Source organism: Hyla sarda, chromosome 2 (genome assembly GCF_029499605.1).
Source record: "Hyla sarda isolate aHylSar1 chromosome 2, aHylSar1.hap1, whole genome shotgun sequence".
NCBI lineage: Eukaryota > Metazoa > Chordata > Amphibia > Anura > Hylidae > Hyla > Hyla sarda.
This window is the reverse complement of record NC_079190.1, coordinates 242,843,957-242,867,071: the sequence shown is the minus strand read 5'-3', so window position 1 is coordinate 242,867,071 and position 23,115 is coordinate 242,843,957. Positions and strand designations below refer to the sequence as shown.

Genomic DNA, 23,115 nt, shown 5'->3' with positions numbered 1-23,115 from the left:
GCTACTCAACTGGAGAAAGAATTGTACCAAAACTTTGTAACAAAAAACTGTCCTTGTTGCCCATACTAACCAGATGGTAGCTTTTACTTTTTAGAAATTAGCAGTTTTAGAAACAAAAGCTGAGCTCTGACTATCTAGTATTAAAGAAAGACAGTTCTGACACACCTTCATGTTCTGTGGTTGATTCTCTGGCTACATCAAAAGTGTGACAACTAAGCAACTAAGGCCTGGGTTATATTTTAGCTCCTGTGCATTACCAATTCACTTTGGTTGCAGATCTGCAAGTCAACGGAACTTGGTTTCCCAGTGGTGCCTATGCAATTTATTGTAATTGTTTCAATTTATAATTCCTATTAAGGGATTGCAGGTAAAAACTATGAAGCAGAAAATGGTTCCATTTTGCACAAAGCTATGCATCCAATAGAAGAAAACTATTTTTTATATAATTGTTTTATATCATAAATTAGAGAAACATTATTTATATATAAAATATCTATCTATATATATATATATATATATATATATATATATATATATACAGTCATGGCCGTAAATGTTGGCACCCCTGAAATTTTTCCAGAAAATGAAGTATTTCTCACAGAAAAGGATTGCAGTAACACATGTTTTGCTATACACATGTTTATTCCCTTTGTGTGTATTGGAAATAAACCAAAAGGGAGGAAAAAATGCTAATTGGACATAATGTCACACCAAACTGTTTCAAGCACGTGATGCTCCTTGACACTCACGTGGGGCAAGTAACAGGTGTGGGCAATATAAAAATCACACCTGAAAGCAGATAAAAAGGAGAGAGGTTAACTTAGTCTTTGCATTGTGTGTCTGTGTGTGCCACACTAAGCATGGACAACAGAAAGAGGAGAAGAGAACCGTCTGAGAACTTGAGAACCAAAATTGTGAAAAAATACGGTTACAAGTCCATCTCCAGAGATCTAGATTTGCCTTTGTCTACAGTGCGCAACATTATCAAGAAGTTTGCAACCCATGGCACTGTAGCTAATCTCCCTGGGCGTGGACGGAAGAGAAAAATTGATGAAAGGTGTCAACGCAGGATAGTTCGGATGGTGGATAAGCAGCCCCAAACAAGTTCCAAAGATATTCAAGCTGTCCTGCAGGCTCAGGGAGCATCAGTATCAGCGTGAACTATGCATCGGCATTTAAATTAAATTAAATGCTATGGCAGGAGACTTGGGAGGACCCCACTGCTGACACAGAGACATTTGTTTTGGGGTTGTTTTGCTGCCTCTGGCACTGGGTGTGCAAGGCATCATGAAATCTGAGGATTACCAATGGATTTGGGGTCGCATTGTACAGCCCAGTGTCAGAAAGCAGGGTTTGCGTCCAAGATCTTGGGTCTCCCAGTAGGACAATGACCCCAAGCATACATCAAAAAGCACCCAGAAATGGATGGCAACAAAGTGCTGGAGAGTTCTGAAGTGGCCAGCAATGAGTCCAGATCTAAATCCCATTGAACATCTGTGGAGAGATCTTAAAATTGCTGTTGGGAAAAGGGGCCCTTCCAATAAAAGAGACCTGGAGCAGTTTGCAAAGGAAGAGTGGTCCAACATTTCGGCTGAGAGGTGTAAGAAGCTTATTGATGGTTATAGGAAGCGACTGATTTCAGTTATTTTTTTCAAAGGGTGTGCAACCAAACATTAAGTTAAGGGTGCCAATAATTTTGTCCAGACCATTTTTGGAGTTTGGTGTGATATTATGTGCAATTTGCTTTTTTTCCTCCCTTTTTTGGTTTAGTTCCAATACACACAAAGCGAATAAACATGTGTATAGCAAAACATGTGTTACTGCAATCCTTTTCTGTGAGAAATACTTAATTTTCTTGAATAATTTCTGGGGTGCCAACATTTACGGCCATGACTGTGTATATATATATATATATATATATATATATATATATATCGCCCATCCAATATCTAAGAAAACCATTGCGCCACTGTTTCTGTCTGTTTATATATTCTTAGATATTTTTATCAACAACAAAAAGAAAACATGAAAAATAAGGTATATAAATGCAGGGCTATATGCACTCCTACTGTTCATAAAACCATTGGTACCATGTCAGGTTTTGAAACAAAACATGGTGACCTGCTGGATTTTTGATCATCCACAGTAGGGGAGATATAAGCACTGACTTTGAAAGCTTTGGTAGTTTTTCAAGATACAGTCAACCTGAATATGATATTACATCCTTGTAAGAAAAAAGACAGTATATAGTTTATGGCTAAAGCATCATACCAATATCCTAGAACACACAATGTGGTTACTCTACATACATAACTAGGTTTCATTTACTGAAAGGTTTCAACTTATTACACACTGAATACTGAACTGAAATAATGGAAAATAACTGAATGAAATAAAACATTAACATTAAAATAAGCTATTGTGCTTCAACAGGCTCATCTTCAGATGTGAACGTGCAGAGGTAGACAAATACCTACCTTCTTTAATTGTCAGAGACAGGAATGGAACAATAACAGAAAAGAATAATCTCCACATTTGGAGTGCAGAATGGAGGAAAAAGACAATGACTCTTTTAGTAATGTGTTTCACATCCCTTCACTAGAATTAGTTTTCTTGTTCCAATCAAATATATCAGCTAATGTACTACACCATTTTTAAATTTGGTATTCAATTTAAACACCATTTTAAGGGAGGGAAGAGGAGGTGAAAAGAAACAGGTATGACTTTTTTTTGTTTCATTAAACATTATGTGCATGCAGTGTCACCAGCAAAACAAATATGTAACAACTCAAGGCCCCCCCACCAATCTGGAGGCCTTCAGAGGAAAGTCAAGAAAAGTGAGAAAGAAAGTAGCAGAAGTGGAAGCCAACCAGTATGAAATGGAAACTTGAATTTCTATTTAAAAGGGAAGTCAACTAGTCCCTTGTGTTGAAAAGACCTAGTGCTGCTTTAAAGCTTTATATGCTAATAAAATGTCAAATCGGGAAATTTCTTTACTCCAGCACTGTCTTGCAAAACCTATGGTAGAGCACAGGGTTTGTCTGAAATCTTTTAAAAATTAACCTTTTTTTCCTTATAGAAACACTCTTTTCCATGGACTGTGTCAGAAAAAAAAAAAAAAAAAAAGCTTTTTTTGTAATGTCAGACAACCTCTTCGACTTCGTCTGAATATAATACACAGTGATAGTGGCTTATTGTGTTGTCAAATTTTTATTCTGGGTTGTCTTTTGAGATTTTGTTTAGTTAAATATAATTTCCAATAATGTTATTATGATGACAGAATATTTAATAATGCAGCAGCTGTCAGGTTCTCTTAATGCAGGGTTAAAGGAATCTTACTGTATACATTTCCCTGTACATACTGTATCTAGGCTTTGTTATTAAACATACTGTAATTACAGAGATTTTTCTGTAAAAGTTGCAATAATACTAACATATGCAGTATATATATATATATATATATATATATATATATATATATATGCATTATAGTTCAGTATATTTTCTATAAAAATATATGAAATGTCTATTATTGCCTGACAAATGCTACCCGTGGAATGGATAGTGTTCCTTGTTAATATATTTAATACATGATAAAATGTGCTGAATGATTCCCCCCTATTCTGACATATTACAATAATTCATTGCAAACTATCATTTAGACTATTAAATCTGTGTACCTCCAAGAGTGCATTTTTTTTTAAACTTAATGAAATACCTAACTTAATGAAATACCAAATTAGAGCTATCATAAAATGCTAAAAATTTAAGGTGATAGTGTTTGTTTTTTTAAATTTCTGTGTTAAAATTCTGAAATATCTATCAAATTTTAAATTTTCTTTTTTTTAATAAATTGTATGGTTTATGAAAAGGTGACAGGCTGTTTGAAAATCTGGCACATCTTCAGACTGTCTAGTCTAAGTTTGAACCATCTATTAGTTGGCTTACTACTTGCCAAAAATGTGTTCCTAAATAGTGGCACATTTTAGGGGCATTCATTCTACGCCCCATTCAGTGAAGCCACATCCATGTTCTGGTTAACCATAAACCCCTTGTCATGTATAGTGAATAGCTATTGAAAAAGCATTGAAAATGTGGTGCAAGTCATGTAAGCCAGTTTTTAGTGCAAACTGGTACAGTTTAGATTATCATCTCTGATACACTTTATATTATCCATGTAGCTTGCCTATTTTTAGATTAGACTTAATTTAGGGTCTGTCTTAAAACTTGCTAAAAAGTAAATCATTAGTTAATTTTCTATTTTTTTTTATTCACTACTTATGTTGAAAATGTGTACCTCAAATCACAAATTCATAAAACAGTTCATCCATCTTCATCTAAAGGACTATTGAGGAATCAGTTATCTAAAATAATCAGTTATCTTCCCTTTTAAATTAGCTACAAAAATAGAAATATGTATAGTTTTAAGAAAAAAAATCTCCATAACTACTAAAATGCCCACAATGACAGACACACAAAAACAAAACTCTAAAACATCACAGGAAAAAAAAAGGAAAATTGCACTTCTGTTATGGGAAAGAAAATGAAGAAATGAGTGAAAATACACTAATGAGACCACTGCTCCCTAAAATAAAGTCAAAGTATTACCGCTTTTCAAATGAGAGGCTAAAGAAAAACACAGATGAGATTAAAAAAATTGAAATAAATTAATGTAAGTTATACTTGTCTACATACCCTACGAAAGCATGCAGTTTTATAGATGTAGGACCTAATTTCTTAAAGTGACAAAAATGTACTGTGGGACTCTACCCATTAAGTGTTGGTAAACAGGACAGCTAAGCATAACTAACAAGTTAGTGGGTAGGCAGAAGAGAAAAAAAAGCTAAATGTGTGAAACTGTAAAGATACATCGTTTTTGTATACCAGAAGAGAAGGTGTGAATTAGAAAAGTGTAAAATAAAAATAGAGAAACAGAAAATAAAAGAAGTTATAAAAAACAATGATTTAGAAAAAGACAAAAAGGTTGTTGTAACATTGTCATAATCTTATTCTACTAAGTTATACTTTTTGTTCTAAATTTTCAAGTTACAAGCATGAACGTATACCAAAACTATCATAACAACTATACCCCATAATAAAAATCAAAAACATTAACATTATCTACATTATTTGGGATTTTTGCTACTTTAAATGCAATTTCAGCCACTTTTTATATAAATACTTAAATAAGTACTCTATGGAAGACATAACATTCAGTTATTAGATTTAACATTGTATGAACTGGTAATATGTTATCCAACAATTAGAACGTCATTTTTAAGAACACAAATTTGTTTGGATCCACAGTTTTAAATGTAACATTGTAAGTAAACTTCCACAAGTTCTATATGAAAAAACCTTCTTAGTGTTCTGAGAGAACAGGTGGCCTGTAGGATGTCCCTATGTCCCCATGCTCTATCTTTATTAAAGGAATAAATAACATTCAACCAATCATTTCTGTAGTACAAGTTAGACAATGAAAGAAAAATTTGGAATCATTTGCAAATGCACCAAAATAACCATTGCTGTTTTTATGACATCAACTATCTATTTCAACTCTGAATAGAGACAAGATGATCAGAAGGGGAAGGAAATGTGCATCTTCCGATAAGTGCGATTGAATAGATATGGTTGTCTAAAACTGGCCACACATCAGAGTTAAAGGGGTATTCCGACTTTGTGCATCTTATCCCCTATCCAAAGGATAGGGAATAAGATGTATGATCACAGGGGTCCCTGCTGGGGGACGTCACACCACCCCTGTTGCATTCATGCCATCATGCCCCCTCCCATAGACATGAATGGAGGGGCGTAGTGTGACGTCACCAGGGGGCGTGGCCATGGCCAGGGGCTGCACCGAGATCGTGGGGGTTACCAGTGGTGGGACCCCTGCGTTCATACATCTTATCCCCTATCCAAAGGATAAGATGTATAAAGCCGGAATACCCCTTTAACCATTAAAAGGGTACTCCACAGATTTTTTTTAAATTTATTTCTCCATTCTGCCCAGGCTGAAAAAAAATAAAATTAAACTCACCTTCCACTGCTCTCCCAATGCTCTGATATTGTTCTCCCGTCATCTGGGCCCCAGTCCTCTTCCGCATATTGGAGCCTGACATGTTGCCAGCTGCAGCGATGTCCGGCCTCGGCCGGTGGTACGCTGAACTTCAGTGTCTTGTAACGGGTCAGGACACCAGGAAGAAGGCTGAGCCCAGGACTCATAAGCTCATAAGCTCAGCGCAGTCTGTCATGTCGGGCTCCAGAATGCAGAAGAGGACTGGGGCCCAGAAGAAAGGAGAGCAATATTAGCGCACCAGGAGATCAGCGGAAGATGAGTTAAGAACGGAGGGATAAACTTTAACTTTCTCAGTAGACATCTCCTGTGACATCTCTATAAAAAATGTACACTGGGAAAAGCATGAATATTTTTTTTTATTCTGATCGAGAGAGAGAGAGACAAATGGCTTCCAGACACCTATGTCACCATATTATATTCAAGTGAAATAAGAGACATGACATGTGGAAGTCCACTATGATCCATCCTTGTACTTATTTCCTGAAGCCTTAGCTAATGAAATTAAAATTAGGTTTCAATCAATGCACATTAGATCTAACATTTTTATAATGTGGATTTGAAGCTTAAAGCAGAATAAACATATTTTTTAATCAATTGGTGTCATCAATTGGTATGCTCCAAGTTGTGTGGTTCTTTCCAGCCTGACCACAGTGCTCTCTGCTGCCACCTCTGTCTGTGTCAGGAACTGTCCAGAGCAGGAGAGGTTTGCTATGGGGATTTGCTTCTACTCTGAACAGTTCCTGACATGGACAGAGGTGGCAGCAGAGAGCAAGGTGGTAACACTGGAAAAAACTACACAACTTCCTGTGGAGAATACAGCAGCTGATAAGTAATGGAAGGGTTATGAATTTTAAATAGAAGTAATTTACCAATCTGTTAGTTTTTTTGGCACCAGTTGATTTGAAAAAGATTATTTCCTCTGGAGTGCCCCTTTAAGTGTGCCCATTTAAGAGCTGCCATTTGAAAGATAGCTTTGGTACTTAAATTTTTTTGGAGTATCCACAGTGCAATATGCTGATAAACATTAAATTAGAAATATGCACAAATAACTTTAAGGAAAACAAAAGCGATTAAAATTATTCAAGAGCAGAAACTTAAACAAATAAACACAAACTACCCCACCCGACCCCAAAAATGTTCTTAAGAAACAATTAGTTTAAACAGGAACCAGCTTCTGAAGTATAAATTCAGTTTAATTTCTGAATACATTGTCGTTTTAAGTTTAGTAACTTACTTTACTTTTTTTTTTTTTTTATATATAATCATTTATTGTTACTGTGTTATTATCTTTATGATAATGTGCTATTAAAATAAGAGTATTAAATTCAAATTATAAATACTAAAACAAAATAAGGAAGAATACTTATTGTGGTGTATATATGTACGGTATATGTTTTAGCTTATTTGTAGTGGTTTATTACATTTTTTAATGCTGTCTGACATTAGGCTTAAAACTTTAAGCATAGAGCCACACAAATCACCCAACCCATAATGTGTTTATTTATTATCTAGTGTCATTGCTAAGAAATCAACTTAAAACATTTTTGCGAGGCAGTAATATGAGCGTAATATGCAGTTTTGTTAATGGTAGGTAAATAGTTATAACGCTATTTATACAACGTAATTAAGATGTAAATTATTTATACAATAAACAAGGAAAAAACCTCTATATATTCCAGTCCAAGATGGCAGTAATGTTCTTGTTTTTTAAATTTAAAGTATACCGATATATAAACATATCTAAAATATGGGCACACTCTGACCAATATTTTTTGCTGTGTAATTTAGATTAGTAATACAAAAATAGTTGTCCTATAAAAATGATTCACGTTGTAATTAATTGTACAATTCTACTTTAGAAAATCAAGGACAGTGTTGTTCTGCTATACTGATGTCTGGCTGGAGGAGTCAACCAATTACTGCCACAATTTTTAGATGACTGGCACACATCATATTGGAGAAAAATATGAGGACCAGTGGGGGTTTCACCAATAAGGTGTACTGACTTTCTTTCTAGTAGTGCCTTTCAAAAACATTTACAGTGCTACCTGTTCAGCAGTGCTTCCTACTTGCATTACATGGACTGGACTATAGTCTACATGCACTGTACTGCCCCTATCTGTACTATATCTCTGTGCTACATGAACTGTACCATTATCTACATGTACTAAATGCATAGAGTTTTATCTTAAGGTTCTTAAATGTTCGGTTCTTCATCTACCTAAATTATACATACTGCACTGTGTTCTTCCTGTACATGTACTGTGCTGCTCTCTATGTGTGCTACATGTATTGTTTTTCTCATTTCCTGCACTACATGTATTGCATTATTTGCTACCTGTGCTATATGAACTCTACTTAAACAACTCTAATTCTGCTGCTTCAAAGGGTTTTCTGTGACTTTATTATAGATATCCCATCCTTAGTAAAGATTGTGAGGGTTCGACTCCGAGCACCGCTAACAATCAGCTGGCTATAAGAACTGTTATGATTGTGCCTGAGGCTTTTTTTTTGGTACCATACACGACTTTATACATTTTGGTTTAGTTTTGCCTGGTACCACATGCAATGCCAGGTATGTTCAGTGCACTGCTTTAAGCATGTGTAGAAAGAGATCCCGGCACACCGAAGTTGGATGCAAGTAATTTTCTTTTTATTAAAGCATAAAGTAACGCAGCACGCGTTCCGGCCACAACAGCCTTTTTCAACTGCATGCAGTTGAAAAAGGATGTAGTGGCCGGAACGCGTGCTGCGTTACTTTATGCTTTAATAAAAAGAAAATTACTTGCATCCAACTTCGGTGTGCCGGGATCTCTTTCTACACATATTGGATACTTTATCCCTGGCTCCCACACGATCCAAGTGCCGACCTAACATTTTGTGCACTGCTTTAAGCAAACTGGGTAGAGCTGTGTACTGTAGGTAGAATTGAAGTTTTCACACTGGAATGCTACATTTGTAGCTCAGTCCTATCCACTGAAATGAGACTGAGCTGAAGGAAGACACAGACACAGTACCAGACACAGCCACATAAAATTCATGGTGCTCTGCCTGCTAAACTGTGAAAAGTCCCAGTGATAACTTAAACACTATGGCAACTAAAATCAACTGAACAGTGTTAAGTACAAATAAGACTACTCAACAGCAAATGATATTTCATTGGAGGGACTTAAGAGAAATTGTTGTTTACTCAAGTTAATTTCCGCAGAATATTTGCATGTGAAAGACTTGAAGTTAATGCCTCCATGAAGGTCACATATTATCATATATATGAAAACCCTGCACAGAGCAAAGATTTAACTGAGTCACGTATACTACATTCTTCAAAATTAAATTTTCTTCTTAATCAAATATTTGTTTTTTTAAATAAAAAAGGAATCATATGATCTAGATATTTTTAAAGGAAATAACCTATACTCAGGTTTATTGCACCTACCTATCTAGTGAACAAGCACAGAACATCCAGACAAACGCTGTATAAGAAATATAATACCTAACTTATTCAGAGTCACTCTTTGTTTTACTTTAGTTTGAACATTAAAGGGTCTTCAGAAATACAACAGTCTGTCTTGACTTGAGTATCACACTGATATTTGGAAGACTTTTTTGTACAAGAGATAAAATATGATTTAAAGTACTGAAGTCACAGTGCAGGACCAAGGGACTGGTACATCACTTACTAATAGAGAAAATAAAGATGGACAAGAAGGGAGCAGAATCTCGAGTAAGAACATAAACAGTTGATACTTAATATAGATGGAAAGCCATAAATGTGTACATACATCCAAATGTTTTTCTGGAATGACACCATGTCCTTGATTGTGGTGACCATTGTGACTGCCACTCTTGTGCCCATTCTGGTGAGGTGTGGCAGATCGACTGTGAGCAGTGCAGGAAGAAGAAAGGCTGCGGCTAGATCTGTGGCTAGAGGGTTTCTGGTCATCCTGCCTATGTTTGGGGCTTTGTCTGTAAGAAAATTGAAAGGGGATTTAGGGTTAAGAAACAGGAAAGACTGAATATCACTTCAGGAATTTGAATTCACCAACTGTTAAGAGGTGTCATGCATGAGCCCTACACTAAGACTATATGCAATTTAGAATTTCCAGACTTCTGTAAAAGAAACATGGTACTGAAGTCAATCAATCTTTACGCCACAAAGATTCACACAATTTATTGCAATATAAAAAAAGTAAATAAAAGTTTTAAATAATTAGCAAATAGCTTAGGGGTGTATTCACATGTACAGTATCCTGCAGATATTTGATGCACAGGATTTGAAGCTGCAGATTTTTTATGCCTCAGAGTTCAATGTGAACTAAATGACTAAACACAGTTTATAATCTGCTACCTCAAATCCTGTGCATCAAATATGCGCAGGATGCTGTACATGTAAATACCTGTTTAAAGGTTAAACAGCTTAGAGAAACTTCAATTTATATGCAGTTTGTGAGGAGTCATATACTAATACTGTAAAGTGTCCTAACAACTTAACTGGACTAAAAGGTAGCAGGACAGTTGTTTTTGCATCACATTACAGTACAGTGCCTGGTGTAAGGACTGTACTTTTTAGAAAAAAAGCAAACGTAGGAGCAGTTACTTTCAAATTAGGACAGTTAACATCATTTTTGTGAAAGAACAGGATATACAACTTCCATAAGATCACTAGTACATGTGGAAATTGCTTTGAAGATAAACTATGGTGTTATATCCATGGTCACTTTACATTACTGAAACTGAAAAGTTTTACAAGTCCATGAGACAGTTACCGCTTCCTGCGTCGCACCGCACATTAGGATGTAGTTCTGTGCTGTAAACTGGAGGAGGTGCTGTGCCCACATTACCAGCAGATGGTCATTTGTTGGAGTTAACATAAATACAGCTAGTTTAGCTCTATAAATACCATGGACATTAATGAGTGGTTTTGCAGAGGGTATGAAGCAATGATATTGCCCTTTTTGGCTTAGGAATCTATTGCATATTTAAAAAAAAAATGTATCCAAATTACCTGCATGGTGACTTGGAGGTGCTGTAGTCAGAGGAAGGAGAAGCACTGTGAGAACTGCAACTACTATGTCTGTGGGTTCTACGGACAGTTGATCCACTATGTGATCTACCAAAAATAATGAAACAATGAACAGAATTATAGACAGTATTTTACAACACAAAATCTATATTTTTGTTAAAGGGGTATTCTGGCGAATTACCGGATTTTTTTTTTTTTTTATCAACCGGTGCCAGAAAGTTAAACAGATTTGTAAACTAATTGCAATCTATAGCTTATGCCTCTAGGACCTCACCAATGGTGCTTAGTGATGTGGGCAATAATAGATTAAAACAGCGTTACTCAGAAATTGTTTTTTAATTCAGATTATAAAATATAAATATATAAAACAATAACAAAATAACACATTACACTGGCACTATTTAATGAAAATCTCACTGGGCCCTAGTGAGATATTCGAAAAAATATAAAAAAAATATATAAAAGTAAATTAGTGTTCCAATGAGTCCATGAATCTGCAGATAAAGAAAATAATAAAATCCGCAAAAGGTGTAGATGGATATTTGGTTTTGTGGCAGAATAATTTTGTAACATAAAGTCAAATGTAACAAAAAGTCAGTGATCAAAAATGAATGAATGATACAGAGTATCTCTCACCACTGCTTCTGGCTTGATGGGTTTTGGTGGATGGATCGCAGCCTTGTGTTCCTTGTATGCCCCAATATGGTGAAGGGGGGCAATGGTTGATACGTCTCCCTTAGCAGCCCCGTTGGTAGGGGGGCGCAAATAGATGTTGCGTACCGTGGGCTCCGATGGCGGAGGAGCATGCAGCAGACTTCAGCGCTGGGGACCTCGTTCGCTAGCCGGCTTACTACAGATGGCACTGGTCTGGCACTCCGGCAGGAGTGTCAGTCGGCTCGGGAGCGACAACGGGTCTGGCGGTGATGGTACGCCGGGAGCGGTGGAAGGTCCAGGGATGGCGTCCCACGTGGAAGCAGGAGGTAAGGCTGTGCGATGTAATGGATGGTTGCAGCCAGGCAGGGCGGAATGAGACTGATTTAACTCCTCTGTTGCCAAAAACATATATGTTTGCAGATGGACACTGATAATGGCTGTGTGAACAGTGCCAGATTCCTAAACGCGTTTCGGGGTGCTGGGAAACATGAACCTCCGACCCCTTCCTCAGTAGAAATATACACATTTGTACTGAGGAAGGGGTCTGAGGTTTATGTTTCCCAGCACCCCGAAACGCGTTTAGGAATCTGACACTGTTCACACAGCCATTATCAGTGTCCATCTGCAAACATATATATTTTTGGCAACAGAGGAGTTAAATCAGTCTCATTCCGCCCTGCCTGGCTGCAACCATCCATTACATCGCACAGCCTTACCTCCTGCTTCCACGTGGGACGCCATCCCCGGACCTTCCACCGCTCCAGGCGTACCATCACCGCCAGACCCGTTGTCGCTCCCGAGCTGACTGACACTCCTGTCCCCAGCGCTGAAATCTGCTGCATGCTCCTCCGCCATCGGAGCCCACGGTACGCAACATCTATTTGCGCCCCCCTGCCAACGGGGCTGCTAAGGGAGACGTATCATTCAGTGCCCCCCTTCACCATATTTGGGCATACGAGGAACACAAGGCTGCGATCCATCCACCAAAACCCATCAAGCCAGAAGCAGTGGTGAGAGATACTCTGTATCATTCATTCATTTTTGATCACTGACTTTTTGTTACATTTGACTTTATGTTACAAAATTATTCTGCCACAAAACCAAATATCCATCTACACCTTTTGCGGATTTTATTATTTTCTTTATCTGCAGATTCATGGACTCATTGGAACACTAATTTATTTTTATATTTATTTTTTATATTTTATTTCGGATATCTCACTAGGGCCCAGTGATATTTTCATTAAATAGTGCCAGTGTAATGTGTTATTTTGTTATTGTTTTATATATTTATATTTTATAATCTGAATTAAAAAACAATTTCTGAGTAACGCTGTTTTAATCTATTATTGCCCACATCACTAAGCACCATTGGTGAGGTCCTAGAGGCATAAGCTATAGATTGCAATTGATATTCATTATTGTTGCCGGTGGGGTCCGGTTTTAGCTTTGACTGCCTCGGTCCTTCTGTTGTGAGCCGCACCTAATTCTAAGATTTGTAAACTCCTTATATAAAAAAATGTTATCCTTCCAGTACTTATTAGCTGCTATATACTATAGAGAAAGTTCTTTTCTTTTTGGATTTCTTTTTTTTCTGTCCACGGTGCTCTCTGCTGACACCTCTGTCCACTTCAGGAACTGTCCAAAGCAGGAGTAAATCCCATTGGCAAACCTATCCTACTTTGGAAATTTCCTGATACGGACAGAGGTGTCAGCAGAGAGCACTGTGGACAGAAAAAAAAAAGAAATCCAAAAAGAAAAGAACGTTTTCTGTAGAAGAAAGCAGCTAATAAGTACTGGAAGGATAAAGATTTTTAAATAGAAGTAATTTACAAATCTGTTGAACTTTCTGGTACCAGTTGATTAACATTTTTTTCCACTGGAGTACCCCTTTAAGTTGAAAATCAAAAGGGAAGTTAAGCTGGTCATGCAAGGAGTATGTGATAAGTGGATGCATGTTTTATAGTGATATTCCACTAAAGAACAAAACAAAGGGGATGGATAATTTATTCTGAAAGGGAAATCCTATAAAATATCAGTTTATGTGTATATAAATCTTATGCATTATAAGGTTTCTAATATCAAGAATAGAAAACACCACATTGCTTTCAAAATCTAGAGAATAAATCATATAAGATATGCCAGCAATGTGTGGATGGTAGATTTCTATACCTAATATCCTCAAATAAGTTGAAAGGGGCCATGTATCTAACTTGATCCTCTTTGCTGCAGTAACCAAAATAACACTGTTCTGTTCTATGCATCTGTCTCTGATATTGCGGCTCAGACTTTTTTAGTGGAAGTGAGCTCCAATATCTGACTCGGCAAGATTTGTGTAATATGATACAATGTGAAGCTGTGGTCTCTTTGTTCTGTTTATTGTCGGTATCCTTCATCTATCACAAAAAGTTTTAAATGGGAATTTATAAGTGAATAGTAAAAATTAAAGGAGTACTCCGCAAGTAGACATCCAATGGATAGGGGATAAGATGTATGATTGCGGGGGGTCCGGACACTAACATTTATGTTCAGAACGCTGGCATGGGGCTTCTGTGATCGTAATGTCACGGCATGCCCCCTCTATTCTGTCTATGGGAGGGGGCGTGATAGATGTGGAGCAGTAGTACACAACCTTCACTCCCCCTCCCATAGACATGAATAAAGGGGGAGTGACAGCTGTGGTCGCCTGTCATCCAGGTGGGCTGCATTTGCTCCATGTAGTGGATTATTGGGTTGCCGGACCGAAGATCTGAGGGGGGGGGGGGGGGGCGGTCCCAGGGGCAAGACCCCCTGCGATCAGACATCTTATCCCCTATCCTTTGTATAGGAAATAAGATATCTAGGGACAGAGTACACCTTTAAGTATAATTTAAATTAAGCTGGGCACATATTTGATCTCTGGACTTGATATGGGAATACCATTGCATCCTATTTTATCCTTGCCAACCTGGTATGTCCTGGACCTCCAGCTACTGTTACCTGAAATCAGTATATTTATCTTCTATGTGGATTAAAACCCCATGTAGATGTTGGTTTGTTGTTTGTTTTAAAACAAAACCAATAAAAATATATACTTTAACTGAGGAAAGGGATGGATGTTGGGAATTTCATGAAATACCAAAAATGGTTTCTGAGTCACAGAGTACAGGACAAAGGTGGTTAGAAGTTACCATCTAATAATATTGCAACAGGAGCAAAAAAACTGTCTCAAGTTATTTTACCATGTAAACTCTGGGCCTTGAATTCTTACAAGTGAAAACCAAAAGTTTCTTATAAAAAAACTTTTGGCAGAGAATAGCACTGGTAGCATTATGAAGTAGTATCAATTTTAGGAGGGATGGTAACACTGATAAAACAAATATAGGTTGGTAACTGTGGAATTTTTTCTTGAAGAGGACCTGTGATCAATCCTCCAAATTTCAGTAAATAGCATATCACTCACATTTTTATGCTACCTGAACAGGACCCCAGCTCTCTCAGAGTACAGTGTGAGGCAGACGGTACGCACTCTATTCATTCTTTATGATAGCAACTTAAAGAGGTTATCCAGTATCTATCCCAGAAGTTGGACCCCCCACAACCTCCCGCCTGTCATCCAGGACCTATGCATGAATGGATTGTGTCGACCAGGGCACGTAGCCATCACGCCCCCTCCATGCATCTCTATGGCAGAGCCGGAGATACCAGAATGCTGTATCTGCGGTTCTTCCATAGAGATACCAGGAGAGGCTTGTTGGTTGCCGCTTTGTGCAGTGGTCGACACATCTTCATTCATGAGGAAAGCGTGGGGCAGTATGGGAGATCACTAGGGGTGAAAGCAATGGGAACCACTGCAATCTGACATACGATTTTAGGTACTGGATAACCTCATTAAAGACCTGACGAGTGCGGTGTTCGCACCTTTGCAGCACCTACTCGTCTCAGAGAGCCGGGATCCAATTCAGATGCCTGTGGATTGGGAATAAGTTGCCTTTCACTGGATAACCCATTTAATTTTAGTAATAGGTGTAAATATCAGGAGATGAGTAGGATTATACAGTCAGGGGGTGTGTATTAAGCCCATCCACACCCCCTGACTGTATCACCTAATTAATTCTTGTTATTAAAATTAAGATCGCCCATCTGACCAGTCCCCTAAATAGTCGGATAAATGATAAACCACATACCTCAGGAATGGGAGGGAAAATTCAAAAACTGTAAAGGTGTGTGATCAGGGCTTCCTAAGCTATTTTATCACATTATAATCTCAGGTGTTCTTAAAATTATTGTAATTCTCAGTTAACATGATTTACCACATGTGAAAACACAGAAATACTCGTACCTCTTTCTGTCTTTAGATTTATCTTTCCTTTTGTTCTTTAGGCTTCTAGATCTATGGGAATTTACAGGAAAAAAACAATATATTTTGTTAGTGTTAATGATGTACAAAAGATGTAATAAATGTAAAGAAAAGTTAAGTTTGCAAATGTAGAAAAACCCCTTCATATACATGGGTGAGATGAGAAGAAATATAATAATATTAGGCACAAGTTAACAATATATAGCTCAGAAAACTGTACAATAAAGCTAAATAGCAAACAAGAATCTACTGCAACTTGGTAATAGTGTACAAAAATCTAATTTTACTGACTAAACGCCCAGAAAAATGTCTGCCCTCATGAATACAAGATTCTGCTGCATAGAAATGAGGTCCAGGACATGCTGCCTCCTGAATGAGGAACTTGCAACCACATAATAGGCACAAAAGAATTGTAATTTGAAATAAACTTCTAGTTTCTTGGTTGAACTGTCAGATCTGCCTAGGCTACAGTCATTTCACAAGCCTAGTGCCTTATCTGGCCTGTGTGTCAGGATGAAGCTCTTGGCTGGTAAAATGGTCGTAGCCTGTGGAACTGTTGCTCCCAGCTTCCCCTTCTTTGCACATGGAAATAAACCAGTGATGAAAATGATGAGAGGTGAGTGCCGCCCTTTTCTCTTTATGGACATTGAGAACATAAAAGAGTTATGTCTCTTAAAAGGCAAGGAGGAAAAAACAAAAACACAAAAATGAAAGTAAAACCAAAATGGGCCTGATCAAGAAGGGGTTAATGAATCTGAGCAGAATGAGAACATTTATCATGTGAATTAATAATTAGTTTGTTTCTATGTAATATTTTGTTTAATGTAAAGAGCCTAATATATATATATATATATATATATATATATATATATATATATAAGGTATAATTATTACTATTTATTCCCTTTATGAGTTGGCTGCTACCAAAAGTAAATTAAAAAGTAAAGGCAATCAGAATATGTTCTGCAATAAAAGTCTGTGAAAAAGTACAATTTACCTGATGGAAAGCTCGGGAGCTTTTTTTTTTTTAACCTATGGCTGCTTATGCAGTGTCATACTTCCTAAATATTTCTGTTTAGGAGGGGCAATATTACTGTTGGATTACTTAGAAAAAAGACCCATCTCATTTTTTAAATATTCAGTAATAGCAATTTAAGGGGTTTCCATAGATGCATATAAATATGATGCAAAGGGCACCATAAGCAGGGCCACACCATCCATGAGGCAAGGTAAGCACCTCACCTCAGCCATCCCTCTTTTCTAAATGCAAATTGTGCAAAATATAAAAAAAAAAAAAAAAAAAGACAATTTAAAGACAATTTGATAAAAAGGAAGGATTCTGCCAAGCATCTACCTTGATGCCCAGCTGATATATAACACAGAAAGGAAAAGCACAGGATTTAGACCATATCTTCCAGTGAACATACATTGACTGTGAAATCTTAGTGTACAGCAGGAGAAATGGGTAGTACTTGACAATGAAATAGCTAAGCAGTTAACAGCATATTTCTTTTTTAGTCCAATCTTGAAATGAATAGTGCTATTTGTTCCTCTTTGTAGGTGCACTATTTTCCAATTAGAAGCAATTTTCTGTTAAACTTGTTATCATCTCCTCTGTCATTTGCTCCTACCCTTTCCTTTTGTGGTCTATTGTTGAGCTGTTATACGTGTTCTGCCTTCCCATCTCTGTGTGGTTCTTCTGTAAGTGTTGAAAACTGCAGGCAATAAAATGTCCAATGACCTTGGTACCATAAAATGAACAGCTACACTTGCAATTGTAGAAGCTATCTATTAACTCAATGAGGCATAGATCATATGGATAACAAAAGAAACTCTGCAAGCTGCTCACGTTAATAAGCAGATCTGTATTTTAGGTGCCTTAGCTTTAGAATATATAGATTCAATTTAAAGAAAATCTGTTCAATGGTTTCACAGTGAGCAACTAATCACATCACTATGTAGGGGTTAAAAAGCATCTTCACAGGCAAAGCTTCAGAAATATTAACATTTGCTTGTGAGTTGAACAAGTAAGATTGAATTTCTGCTGAATTGGTGTAGAAATCATGCGGAATGCATGCAGAATTTAAACATAGCTTTAAAAGGCCACCTTTTTAATTGTGCAGCGCAATCATGCAGAAAGCATTTGGAAATTCCTCATCAAGTCTGCGTCAATTTTGCATCAATTCCGCAAATGCTGGACAGAAGTGCAATTCAAGCCAAAATGAATGCGGATGCGAAGTTGATGCTAACATGTGAAATATCTGCTGTGTGAACATGGCCTTAAAGGGATACTCCGGCGCTAAGACAACTTATCCCCTATCCAAAGGACCCCAGCGGCGGGACCCCCGCGATCAGGCATCTTAATGCCGGAGTACTCGTTTAAGGGTGTGTGCACACTGACGAATTAGAGGAGAATTGAAGAAGAATAATTTTGGCCAGGAAAATCTTGTTTTTTGCCATTTTCTTCCATCTGCGGATATCTTGCAGAATTTATGCAGAATTTATGCATGTCATTTTTGCGTGAATTCCTTTTGTCAGTATAAAAAATATCCAATTGTCTTCAATGGGCTTTTACCTGCGGATTCTGCCTGAAGAAAGAACGTGTTCTATCTTCAAGGAGAACAGCATTCAGGGTCGGAATTCTGCTAGCAGAAATTCCTCAGTGTGAATAGTGCAGCGGAAAAAGTAAATTGAACTTTTGTTGTTGGATGATTTGGAGTGGAATAAGCAAGCGGAAGTACTAGAGTAAATGCCTCTCCAATTGCTCAGTATTAACATATCCTTAAAGGGGTATTCCAGGCAAAACCTTTTTTTATATATATCAACTGGCTCCGTAAAGTTAAACAGATTTGTAAATTACTTCTATTAAAAAACCTTAATCCTTCCAATAGTTATTAGCTTCTGAATTTTCTGTCTAACTGCTCAATGATGATGTCACGTCTCGGGAGCTGTGCATGATGGGAGAATATCCCCATAGGAACTGCACAGCTCCCGGAACGTGTCATCAGAGAGCAGTTAAACAGAAAACAACAACTCAACTTCAGAAGCTAATAACTATTGGAAGGATTAAGATTTTTTAATAGAAGTAATTTACAAATCTGTTTAACTTTCTGGAGCCAGTTGATATATAAAAAAAAGTTTGGGCCTGGAATACCCCTTTAAGGTGATCAATCCCATACTGTGGACACTTTTATTTTCAAACATGAAATAAGTGCAAACTGCTCAGCGTACAAGATGAAGTTGTAAGCTATGGCTCTGAAGTGGTTTTTGACTCCCTACCTGGAGCTTTGATTAGGTAAACTATATACTGTAAAACCATCTGACACATGCCCCTTTATTCCTCATATCTCTGCTTCCAGTCTATTCATTGGATACATTGGGGGAGATTTATCAAAACCTTGCTTCTTTCATTTTTAACAAGGCCTCTGCAAAATGAAAGTAGCAATCTGGTTGCTATGGGCAACTGGGTAACTTTTCCTTTGCACAGGTTTATGCTATTAGCCTATGCTTTACGTGCGGCCACAAGATGTCCTGATTGTAGTTGTAGTTTCCAGCTCTTTCCACTCACCCTCTAAAGTAGTGTTTTTTCAACCAGCATGCCTCTAGGCTAGGTTTACACAACGGAATGTCCGCACAGAGAATCTCTGTGCGGACATTCCGCAAACTGTGGGGTGCCGGCATGATATGCTGGAGCTAGGACTGCACAGGAATGCACCGTCTCATACATGGCTATGCATTCCGTGTGGACTCCGCACAAAAAATAACCGTGTTCATTCATTGTGCGGACACAGAAAATGGAATTTCCATGCCGGAACCATCTGGCATGGAAATTCCGCCCTGTGCACAGAGCAGCAGAATCTGTTGAATTCAACGGGACTCTGTGCGGGATCCGGCACGAAAATTGCTACAATTCTCAGCATGCCCAGAGTTGTAGTTTGGCAACAGCTGAAGGCACAGTGGTTAAGAAACACTGCTCTAAAGACTTTAAAACTGGTGGACAGGTTAAAAGAGCAGGGAACTAGGAGAAAGAGATATAGAAAAATATATCATCAACTCTCTCTAACTGCACCACGGCATTTGAGTAACAGACACTTCCTCTTTTCTCCATATTCTCCAGGCTCAGACTGTAGCATGGTAAAGGCTTCACAGAAGCCAAACAAGCACTGTACAAGGCAAGCAAGGCATACTAAAAGAGTTCAGCTCTAAAGCCTGTAGAATCGTGAATGCAGCTTGAGAATTGAATATAGGTTGTAACTGAGGATCAGTTCAGATAGGCAACGTCCATCACTTTTTATGAAGATTAATTCTACGTGCAAATTAAAAGAATATTCAAAGGTGGATAAGAGCTATAAATCCAGTGAGATTCAATGTTTCAATCTTCTTAAGTAACACAATTTTTAAACATCATATATTAACCCCTTAAGGACTCAGCCCATTTTGGCCTTAAGGACTCAGACAATTAAATTTTTACGTTTTCATTTTTTCCTCCTCGCCTTCTAAAAATCATGACTCTTTTATATTTTCATCCACAGACTAGTATGAGGGCTTGTTTTTTGCGCGACCAGTTGTCCTTTGTAATGACATCACTCATTATATCATAAAATGTATGGCGCAACCAAAAAACACTATTTTTGTGGGGAAATTAAAACGAAAAACGCAATTTTGCTAATTTTGGAAGGTTTCGTTTTCACGCTGTACAATTTATGGTAAAAGTGACGTGTGTTCTTTATTCTGAGGGTCAATACGATTAAAATGATACCCATTATTACGTACTTTTATATTATTGTTGCACTTAAAAAAAATCACAAACTTTTTAACCAAATTAGTACGTTTATCATCCCTTTATTTTGATGACCTATAACTTTTTTATTTTTCCGTATAAGCGGCGGTATGGGGGCTCATTTTTTGTGCCATGATCTGTACTTTTTTTTGATACCACATTTGCATATAAAAAACTTTGAATACATTTTTTATAATTTTTTTTAAATTAAATATATTAAAAAAGTAGGAATTTTGGACTTTTTTTTTTTTCGTTCACGCCGTTAACCGTACGGGATCATTAACATTTTATTTTAATAGTTCGGACATTTACGCACGCGGCGATACCAAATATGTCTCTAAAAATTTTTTTTTACGCTTTTTGGGGGTAAAATAGGAAAAAACGCACGCTTTACTTTTTTATTGGGGGAGGGGATTTTTCACTTTTTTTTTACTTTTACTTTTACATTTTTAAAAAAATTTTTTTACACTTGAATAGTCCCCATAGGGGACTATTCATAGCAATACCATGATTGCTAATACTGATCTGTTCTATGTATAGGACATAGAACAGATCAGTGTTATCGGCGATCTTCTGCTCTGGTCTGCTCGATCACAGACCAGAGCAGGAGACGCCGGGAGCCGCACAGAGGAAGGAGAGGGGACCTCTGTGCGGCGTTATGAATGATCGGATCCCCGCAGCAGCGCTGCGGGCGATCCGATCATTCATTCAAATCGCGCACTGCCGCAGATGCCGGGATCTGTATTGATCCCGGCACCTGAGGGGTTAATGGCGGACGCCCACGAGATGGCGGGCGTCGGCCATTGCCGGCGGGTCCCTGGCTGCGATCAGCAGTCGGGATCAGCCGCGCATGACACGGGCATCGCTCCGATGCCCGCGGTTATGCTTAGGACGTAAATGTACGTCCTGGTGCGTTAAGTACCACCGCACCAGGACGTACATTTACGTCCTGCGTCCTTAAGGGGTTAAAAAGGACAGCACAAAATGTAAGGTATACTGAGACTGTTTGATGTAAAAGCTGTTTAGGACTCATAAAGAAAACCTAAGAATTCTTTTTCCCCCTTACCATCTGGCCATTTTTTTAAATTCTGAATATACTGAGTTTTTATGTGACCACATGTGGAATCATGTTTAAGTTTTGATATTTATAGTGTTTTACTGTTATCTTGTGGGTTCTGTTTACTCTTGGAGCTTTTATGGAGGCTACATGCCACCATGATTAACAGTGCTGCTGCACCATGGTTTACAATGGAATCAGAAGTACTATCCCCATTGGCCAATTTAGTGCACCCATTCCTGAAGTGGTTGCCTTGGATTCCTGTCTCTTTCAGAAGAAATGTTTGGGTGTTGTACCAGTATGCCATGGTGCTTACTGGGCAGGATAAGAAAGGCTCATTTATAACCCACTGTGGTACCATATGGACAGTGAGATCAGCACGTGCAGTATATTAACAATGAAGCAGTGAGAGCAGGAAAGAGAGCAGCGGATAAAACGTTTGGCCCAGTCAGGCTGGGTTCACATCACGTTTTTGCCATACTGTTTTTAATCCGTTTTTCTAAAGAATACCACATGGCAAAAAAAAAAATGGATGGAAAAGTATCGGAAAAAGTTAACCGTATACGTTTTTAAACTGTATACTGTTTTTGAAAATGTTGTCCATTTTTAATGGGAGGGGTGTTGGGTGGGGACTTTAGGATGCAAATGCGCATGTGCAAAGTAAAAACCGTATACGGTTTCCCGTATGGAACTGTATACATGTGCGTTTCCCATTGACGTCCATGTTAAAAAAAACTTATGCAGTTGCAGTACGGTTTTTAAACCGGAGACAAAAACGTGGTCAACCCCGGTTTTGACTCCGGTTTAAAAACCGTACTGCAACCGCATAAGTTTTTTTTAACATTGACGACAATGGGAAACGCACATGTATACGGTTCCATACGGGAAACTGTATACGGTTTTTACTTTGCACATGCGCATTTGCATCCTAAAGTCCCCACCCAACACGCCTCCCATTAACCTCTTAAGAATGCAGGTTTTTTCAGTTTTTGCATTTTCGTTTTTTTCTCCTTACCTTTTAAAAATCATAACCCCTTTAATTTTCCACCTAAAAATTCAGATCATGGTTTATTTTTTGCATCACCAATTCTACTTTGCAGTGACATTAGTCATTTTACCCAAAACTCCATGGCGAAACGGAAAAAAAATCATTGTGCGACAAAATCGGAAAAAAAAATGTCATTTT

At 37.7% G+C, this 23,115-nt stretch overlaps 1 protein-coding gene across 4 annotated transcripts in view; it reads right to left on the bottom strand.

The window, feature by feature from the left end:
• Positions 1-23,115, bottom strand: part of SRRM3 (serine/arginine repetitive matrix 3) — a 462,774-nt gene that overhangs the window by 22,072 nt on the left and 417,587 nt on the right. For all 4 annotated transcript variants that reach the window (XM_056556785.1, XM_056556783.1, XM_056556784.1 and 1 more), the window contains 3 exons: positions 16,075-16,125; positions 11,082-11,186; positions 9,859-10,042 (listed from right to left, as the gene is read on the bottom strand). In XM_056556785.1, the coding sequence (XP_056412760.1) occupies positions 9,859-10,042; positions 11,082-11,186; positions 16,075-16,125 (340 nt within the window). The remainder of the gene's footprint in view (positions 1-9,858; positions 10,043-11,081; positions 11,187-16,074; positions 16,126-23,115) is intronic.